General features: G+C 40.5%; 1 protein-coding gene across 2 annotated transcripts; it reads left to right on the forward strand.

The window, feature by feature from the left end:
• The first annotated feature begins 3,113 nt into the window (after window positions 1-3,113).
• pdyn (prodynorphin) lies at window positions 3,114-7,759 on the forward strand. 2 transcript variants are annotated; one of them, XM_059334162.1, is made up of 4 exons: window positions 3,114-3,271; window positions 5,687-5,819; window positions 6,099-6,234; window positions 7,004-7,759. In XM_059334162.1, the coding sequence occupies exons 2-4, from the start codon at window positions 5,701-5,703 to the stop codon at window positions 7,598-7,600; spliced, it is 852 nt and encodes a 283-aa protein (XP_059190145.1). In that variant the 5' UTR covers window positions 3,114-3,271; window positions 5,687-5,700; the 3' UTR covers window positions 7,601-7,759. The 2 variants fall into 2 exon arrangements, with proteins under 2 accessions (XP_059190145.1, XP_059190146.1); XM_059334163.1 differs by lacking the exon at window positions 3,114-3,271 and having other exon boundaries at window positions 5,761-5,915.
• Window positions 7,760-8,983: the final 1,224 nt, after the last annotated feature.

An 8,983-nucleotide genomic window follows, 5' to 3' on the forward strand; every position in this document is an offset into this window, starting at 1 on the left:
AGTGCTATATGTTAAAGAAGAAAAGAATAGAAAAGAAGAAGAAGAAGAAGAGCAAATTTTTTTTTTTTTTTTTTTTTTTTTTTTTTAAATATATATATGTGTTAGGTGACCATGACTTAACCGAGGTATTGTTGGAAGAGATAGGTCTTCAGCCTGCGGCGGAAGATGTCCAGGCTGTCTGAGGTCCTGATGTCGGTGGGGAGCTCGTTCCACCATTTGGGAGCCAAGACAGAGAAAAGTCTGGAGGAGGTTTTGAGGCGAGTTGACCCACGGAGGGTGGGAGTCGCCAGCTGTTTGGCTGATGCAGAGCGGAGAGGACGGGCAGGAGTGTAGAGTTTGACAAGGTCCTGGATGTAAGTAGGACCTGAACCGTTAGCAGCAGAGTACGCCAGAGCTAGAGTCTTGAAGCGTATCCGCGCAGCCACAGGTAGCCAGTGGAGGGAGCGGAGGAGGGGTGTTGGTGTGAAAATTTGGGAAGATTGAAGACCAATCGAGCAGCTGCATTCTGGATGAGTTGCAGAGGTCGGATGGCTTTGGCAGGCAGACCTGCCATGAGGGAGTTGCAGTAGTCCAGGCGTGAGATGACCAGTGCCTGGACCAGGACCTGAGCTGCCTTCTGGGTGAGAAACGGGCGGATTCTCCTGATGTTATGCAGCAAGAATCTGCAAGATCTGGTGGTGGCGGTGATGTTTGTGTTGAGGGACAGTTGGTTGTCAAGAGTCACGCCAAGGTTCTTGGCGGTTTCTGTGGAGACAACCACTGTGTTCTGGACAGTGATGTGGAGGTCAGTGGTGGGGGAGCCCTTCCCTGGGAGGTAGAGTAGCTCAGTCTTGCCCAGGTTGAGTTTGAGATGGTGCGAGGACATCCACTGGGAGATGTCGGCCAGACATGCAGAGATACGTGCTGCTGCCTGTGTTTCTCACCATCACTACTGGCCAATGGTGGCGCATCATCACCTGCTGCTGTGGCCCTCCCAGAACTCCTGCTCCTCTCTCTCTCTCTCTCTCTCTCTCTCTCTCCCTCTCTCTCTATTGCCCCCCCCCAAACCTCTATCTACTCTACTCTGTTGACCTGCCCTGTACAACAACATCTATTGCACGTCTGTCCGTCCTGGGAGATGGATCCCTCCTCTGTCGCTCTCCCTGAGGTTTCTTCTTCTTTTTTCCCCTGCTAAAAGGGTTTTTTAAAGGAGTTTTTCCCTGGCCGATGTGAGGGTCTAAGGACAGAGGGTGTCGTACCATGTACAGTCTGTGAAGCCCTTTGAGGCAAATCTGTGATTTGTGATTTTGGGCTATATAAATAAAATTGATTTGATTTGATTTGAAATCTGAGTGCGAGCGTAAAATGTGAGCATGAGGAGAACAAATCTGAGCACGAGAAAGACAAATTATGCTCTCAAACTGAAAATCTACGCTCTTGAATAAAGATAGGATAATTCTTCCATACGTTACAGAGCAGCTGATGAACCTGCTGAACCGTTTAGCAGCTTCACAGACAGATATTTCCCTCAGGACTGGTGGAGACCAAACACAGAGCTAAAAGAGAGTCGATACTCATCGATCAGCTGGAAACAAACACAACTAAACCAAACAGCATTTAGAAAACAAAGACCACAACACAACACAAGTGTTTCCAGAGGACACTTAACAGTGATGCACACGTCTGGACACGCTTGATTTTATCACGTTATTTCATGATAATGAGAATTTCACGTTATAACTTGATATATAGCGTTAGCATGCTAGCATTAGCCCGCTAGCCCGTATCAATCACATTGCAATTAAACAATAAAAATAAATGAATGATTCACATTTTAGTTGGTCTCTCTCAACGACAACCAGTTGGTCTTCGTCTTGCTAGCCTGCTAATGTTAGCATGCTACCAATTGCTGGCTAACATTAGCAGGCTAACAAAGAAGAAACAAGGGACACGAATAAATTACTTTTGTACGACTAGTTTTACTCTTGAATCATTTCGTTGACCCAAATCCGCTTCTCTTTTCTGTAGAATATTTTTTTTGTCATGTTTCACATATTTCCCTCAGGACTGGTGGAGACCAAACACAGAGCTAAAAGAGAGTCGATACTCATCGATCAGCTGGAAACAAACACCACAACACAGTGAATGATCATTCTGCTCAGGTGTTTTCTCAAAAGCCTTTAAAAAAAATTCAGATACCTTCAACTTTATGTGTTTTCTCCAGGCAGCAAACGTTGTTTTACTGAGGAAACACCACCATATATGCACTGTAAAAAAAAAAAAAACCTGTTATATTTAGGGTAACATACCATCAGCTGTGGTTGCCAGAATTTCACCGTATAAAGATACAGTGAGCTTATGTAAATGTAAATATCAGCAAAAACTGTAATTTAAATAAATAAATAAAATGAATAAAAAAATGAAGGTTTACTCTCCTATCAGTAGGAATATGGAAAAGTCTGCAAAATAGGGTTTTCAATATGGCCTCCTTTTGTGTCTTTATTAGTTATTCTGTGTCTTTTTTGGTAATTTTGTGTCCTTTTTTGGCCATTTTGTGTCTTTTTTGGTCATTTTGTGTCTTTTATAGTTATTTTGTGTCTTTTTTTGGTAATTTTGTGTCTTTTATTGTTATTTTGTGTCTTTTTTGGTAATTTTGTGTCTTTTTGGTCATTTTGTGTCTTTTATAGTTATTTTGTGTCTTTTTTTGGTCATTTTGTGTCTTTTGTTGTGTCTTTTTGAATCATTTTGTGTCTTTTTTGGTCATTTTGTGTCTTTTATAGTTATTTTGTATCTTTTTTTGGTCATTTTGTCTTTTATAGTTATTTTGTATCTTTTTTTGGTCATTTTGTGTCTTTTGTTGTGTCTTTTTGAGTCATTTTGTGTCTTTTTTGGTCATTTTGTGTCTTTTATAGTTATTTTGTGTCTTTTTTTGGTCATTTTGTGTCTTTTGTTGTGTCTTTTTGAGTTATTTTGTGTCTTTTTTTGGTCATTAATTTTTTTAGTCATTTTGTGTCCTTTTTTGGCCATTTTGTGTCCTTTTTTGGTCATTTTGTGTCTTTTTTAGTCATTTAGTCCAACATAAAATGTGATCTTTTTTTAACTTCTATCATGCTCAATAAATAATTTTAAATGTGTCAAATGTGACCAAAGGTGTCAAATCTACCATATAAGAGGGTTCCATCCAGTTCTATCATTTGATACTAAATCTATTTGAGCTTGTCTCCAGTTTTACTTGGTATATCATCATCAAACTGAAACTGGCCTCATGGAGTTTACAGCCAGAACTTTAGAGGTAAATGTACAGTAGGGCTCCACGCTGCTTTGTTTTATACTCTGATGGAGTCAACAAGTCTGGATTATTTGGAGCTTTTAGAGACTCCACAGGGTTAAAGTATCGCATCACTCAAAAACATGCGTTGTAGAAATTTGACAGGCCAGAAATGGGGGCAGCAGCGTCCCACAGAGGGTTAAGGTAACGACAGACTCTAAGGCTGAAAAAATGAAGCCAAAACTTGAGTTTGGCTCCAAAAGGGAGTCAACCCCCATAGACTCCCATGATAAAATGACCAACTTTTGAGTATAAATAAACATGTTTTCAGACAGGTTCATCCCCCGCTCCACATCTCTGCCCAGTTCTGGATTAGCTGCATTCAGGAGGAATCAGACCATGAGGGCAACAGCAGCGTCACGGAGCCGCCCACATCAACTTCACACACTGCTGATGTCACAGAGACTGAACCCTGTTAAACACTATGAGTAGACCTTGATGACATCTTTAACAGATATTTGTAGACTCTTCACATCCACTGAACTCTGAGTTTGAGTTGCTCCCGTCTGGCCGTCGACTCAGGGCCCCGATGGAGCCGGATCACACATCAGAGCTTTTTTATTCCCAGTGACATACAGACCCTGAACGCCACATGATGAAGACCTCAGGATTTAAATGTGTTCACCTGCTGCTGGTTCATCACCATTTCACAATAGCTTGTTGCTGTAGGATTTTATTGGTGTATAGTGTATTGCTAGTGTATCTATCTATCTATCTATCTGTCTGTCTGTCTGTCTGTCTGTCTATCTATCTATCTATCCATCCATCCATCCATCCATCCATCTATCTATCTATCTATCTATCTATCTATCTATCTATCTATCTATCTATCCAACTATCCATCCATCTATCTATCTATCTATCTATCTATCTATCTATCTATCTATCTATCTATCTATCTATCTATCTATCTATCCATCTATCCTTCCATCCATCCATCCATCCATCTATCTATCCTTCCATCCATCCATCCATCCATCCATCCAACTATCCATCCATCCATCCATCCAACTATCCATCCATCCATCCATCCATCCATCCATCCAACTATCCATCCATCCATCCATCCATCCATCCATCCATCCATCCATCCATCCATCCTTCCTTCCTTCCTTCCTTCCTTCCTTCCTTCCTTCCTTCCTTCCTTCCATCCATCCATCCATCCATCCATCCATCTATCTATCTATCTATCTATCCATTAGGGGTGTGACGATACACTCAGTCCATGAGAACGAGACGAGATTTTAAGAAATCTACAATGACACAGTATCTGACTGGACCAACAGACTTTTATTTAACCGAGTGGCACATGCATTTTGAACTGTTTAATTATAACTCTTTACATGAACTAAAACTTAAATTTATGAAAGTTAAAATAAAATAAAATAAAATAAAATATTTCTTTCTTTTTTTCAAGTCTAAACAATATGAGTGGTGTTTCCTTTAGGGGGAAGAGTGTCCACCGGGAAAGTCTCAGGCCACGCCCTCTCTAAAGTCTCAGGCCACGCCCTCTCTAAAGTATCAGGCCACGCCCTCTCTAAAGTCTCAGGCCACGCCCTCTCTAAAGTCTCAGGCCACGCCCTCTCTAATGTCGCTCACTCTGCGTGTCTCCATTATTAAAAAGGCCCCCAGATCCGGAGGTGACGTTTGGTTTTCCATCGTCGCGTAATCGCTTAGCAACAGTTTCGACCGTGATCACATCAGCGACGGAATAAACATAGGAGACACAACTCGACCTGTAAAGTAACTAAAGCTGTCAGCTAAATGTAGTGGAGTAAAAATTTCAATATATGTCTCTAAATGAAGTGAAGTTTTAGAAGTGTTACGTAATTTATCTTGTTTTAAGAGTAAATTTTCGTATTTAAAGTGTTCAACATGCTTATTTCTAGATTTAATAATCTTAATGTAATAAATCTTGTCAAGGTAAATTATCTGTCCATGCAGGAAGATCATTTCCCTCAGATTTACTGTTTGATCTGGTTTTTAGACTAAACACCTTTTTTGCAGTGCAGCACAATAAAATGCATCATGTTCATATCTGGATCAGTGTTTTCTCCTCAGATAGTGTCTGAGTTCTTTTATGTCTCTCTTTTTAAAGACTTACTTCAGTATAAACTGGGGAAAAGAGAGAAGATGTAGATTGATGTCAGTGTGTTTTACAGCCCGGGGTTTGATCCATGCCCCTGAGATGATGTGATGATGATGATGATGATAAAGATAATGTGCTGATGGGATGAACTGCGCTGCTGCTGCTTCTCTTCTATACCTTCTGTGTGTGTGTGTGTGTGTGTGTGTGTGTGTGGGCGTTGTTAAAAACTCCTGGAGCGGGGAGGCGGTGGGATTGTTTACGCAGTATGTTTCCTCCCATTGGTCCTTTAGTAGAAGCGACTCTGATGCGCTGCGGTGACACAGTCAAGGCTCCGGAGATAAAAAGAAAGGAGGGCGGACATTTGATGGTAGATGCGACTCTGCAAGACTTCATACGGCTGGAAGTATCTGTACTACTCCTGAGGTACCGAATCCACACTTCACACTTCTGATTTTCTGTCAGAAACTGAAGGAGAAAACAGAGACTTGGCGCCAGAGCTCCATTACGCACTGCGCACAGGTCTATAACAGCAGATATGTTCACGAGTTGTTGTGGAATTGAATTTTAAGAAAGTTGTCAAGAGAAAAAAAACATTTTTTTTATGAGTACAGGTGGTTTTTATGGTCTGTGAATCCTCTAATTCTAATCCATCCTCATCTCTTCATCCCTGTTTGTTTGTGTGTTTGTGTGTTTGTGCGTCAGGGATCTGGAGATCATGGAGTGGTATGTCCTGGTGCTGATGCTGAGCCTGCCGCCCTCCATCCGCGCAAATTGCTCTTCACAGTGTCAGAAATGCGTCCAGCAGATCCTGAGCCCCGACGCCGCCTTCAGCAGACTGGTAAGACTAGAGACTAGAGACTAGAGACAAGTTGACACGAAGACCTGCTGCTGCTCAGACAGCTGATTGGCTTTTATTTTAAATTTTTTATCGTGTTTTCTCCGTTTTATGTTGAAATTAGATGTTGATTTTGACTACTGACTCCAATAATAATGATTCAAAATCATGGAAATGTTTTTTAATATGTGTAATTCTGTAATGGCAACATCCAATCACAGCAATAATCAGTTTAAATGACACATATGGATTCGGATTAATCTCCACAGTGAAGAGAAGAGAGACGAGAATCCAACAATCTGTTTCATCTCACATCAGTGAGAAAGAAAAACATCTTATTAAATGTTCATCTTCTAATTTATGTTATTAATTCAAACATTAGGACGTAGTATTCAAGTTGAATTCAACAGAGGCAAAAAAATGATCATTTGTCCCTCAGCAGCACTCCATTTACTTCTTAATTATATTGTTTTATTTCCCTAATTCATCAAGTTAAAGACACCAAATCTATCAGATGAACACCGAGGCTGACAAAAAGGATCTTCATCATGTTGCCAAGTGAAATGATCTGTCCATGCAGCCTCAGATTTAGTGTTTTATCTTGTTTTTAGACACACCTTTTTTGCTCTTCATCATATTGTGACATGAATGTGGAGAAAGTGGCGCTAACACTGAGCTCAAACTGACGCAGAATCCTTAGAAATGTCCTGCGCGTAAAGACAAAAGGTGACTCTCTCTCTCTCTCTCTGTGTCCTCTTTGTGTGTCCTCCAGTCGTGCAGTGCGGGCTGTGAGGGGCAGCTGGAGAGCTGCGGCCAGGCGGCTCCGGGGCTGGCGGACTTCAGCCAGGATGAAGGTGCTGAGGAGGAGGAGAGCCAGCAGGCGGACCTGGTGAAGCGCTACGGCGGCTTCATCAAGAGGATCGACAAGAACAAGAACAAGATCTTCGCGTCTCCGTGGCGTGACAATTACATCGTGAAGCCCGGCGCGCTGCCCAAGAAATACGAGGAGTTGTTGAAGAGGCTGGGGGAGAGGGGCGCGGAGGCGGACGCGCCGCAGGACGCAGACGAGGCTCCGGAGGAGGAGGAGGAGGAGGAGGACCTCGTGGTGCCTCACGGTTACGCCAAACGTTACGGAGGCTTTTTACGCAAATTCGGCAACAAGTCAAAGAGGAGTAGTTCCGCCGAGGAGGAGAACCAGGAGCCGGAAGAGCTCCAGAAGCGCTACGGAGGCTTCCTGAGGAGGATCCGACCCAAGTTGAACAACCTGAAGTGGGACAAGCGCTACGGAGGCTTTCTGCGCCGACACTTCAAAGTGTCCGTGCGCTCAGTGGAGGAGCCGTTTTACTCCTACGATGACTTGAGTCTATAGATGACTAGAAGAACTGACAAGAACTTGTAAATGTTCACTTGTATTCCTCCGTTGATCCACTCAGTATCCTCTGCCTGCCTGTACTGGTTCCATTCTCTCTGTGCTCCATAAATAAGTCTGTCTGAAAGCCAATAAAATGATGCTTGTTTAATAAAATCACTTTCCTGTTTGCCCAAAAAAAAAAAAACCCTCAAAGGAAATCGTGCTTGAATGATTTCAGTCTCAGTGCGTTCAGTCCCATCGTGCCATTCATAATTTTTTTTACATTTCAATAATAATAATAATAATAATAATAATGCATTTTATTTATAGGGCGCTTTACAGTTAAAACACAGTGAAAATGCAGTTACAAATGAAAACAAACAATTAAAATCAACAACATTGGTCATACATTAAAAGCAGTTTTCAACACTTTTTCATATTTTCTTGCTTATCGACATTTATTCATAGACTGCAAGTGTTTAAATTAATACAAAATCAAGATATTCATTTTTTAAAAATCCATCATAAACACTGAGTGGCACTTTAGATTAGGGCTGGGCGATATGCACCAAAAGTCACATCCCGATATATTTAGGGTGAATATCGATATATATCAATATTTTTATCATAAAGTGAGAGCAAATGTTCAGTCAAAGTCAAATATGACATGTCACAAGGAGTTTTATTGTATATTTAAGTGAACATAAATACTGTATAACAACAGGAGAACCTTTTTTTTAAAAAAATCAAAGCTCCATTAAGTGCACATTTAAATAAAAAAAATATCTTAAATAAAAATGGCCTATGAAATAAAATAGGCCAATGATGGTATAGTTTGTCCAAAAGTAGCTGAAAAACACCCTTATATATGTAGAAATCAGCTTTTTACCACAGGGGTCGCTGGTTCGAATCCCAGTACTCACGGGTCAAGAACTATTTGTCAAAAAATAGCAACAAATTACCATATTATGGGATGTCCAAAAATGACTCCCTCGAAAAAAACTCATGGTGTAGTATGTCAAAAATGGTCAAATTTCAATATGCCTAAAAAATGCTTAAAATGGGTCAATTATAGTCTCTTGAAACATATTACAGCATAATATGGCCATAAATAAATATATTTATATGAGAAAAGAATAACAAACATTACAAAATAACTAAATATGACAAACCCTAGTAGGGGCAGCATTTATATAGCAAGAAAGAAAAAAAATGAACTATATCAATATATGCGATATAATTTAATTCCATATCACATTTAAAAATATATCGATATTTCTTTTAATGTGATATATCGCCCAGCCCTATTTTAGATACAGATTTAAACTTGAATTTGCTTAATTTGCTCCCTATTTTTAATGATTTAATGGTTTTGCTCCCTATTTTTAATGATTAATGGTA

This window comes from Centropristis striata, chromosome 5, assembly GCF_030273125.1.
Source record: "Centropristis striata isolate RG_2023a ecotype Rhode Island chromosome 5, C.striata_1.0, whole genome shotgun sequence".
NCBI classification, from domain to species: Eukaryota; Metazoa; Chordata; class Actinopteri; order Perciformes; family Serranidae; genus Centropristis; species Centropristis striata.

Excerpts from the sequence above, each read along its gene's own strand:
- pdyn (XM_059334162.1), top strand. The coding sequence starts at position 5,701 with ATGCGCTGCGGTGACACAGTCAAGGCTCCGGAGATAAAAAGAAAGGAG. Across the intron at positions 5,820-6,098 it reads GTATCTGTACTACTCCTGAG|GGATCTGGAGATCATGGAGT; the intron begins GTACCGAATCCA and ends TTTGTGCGTCAG. Across the intron at positions 6,235-7,003 it reads ACGCCGCCTTCAGCAGACTG|TCGTGCAGTGCGGGCTGTGA; the intron begins GTAAGACTAGAG and ends TGTGTCCTCCAG.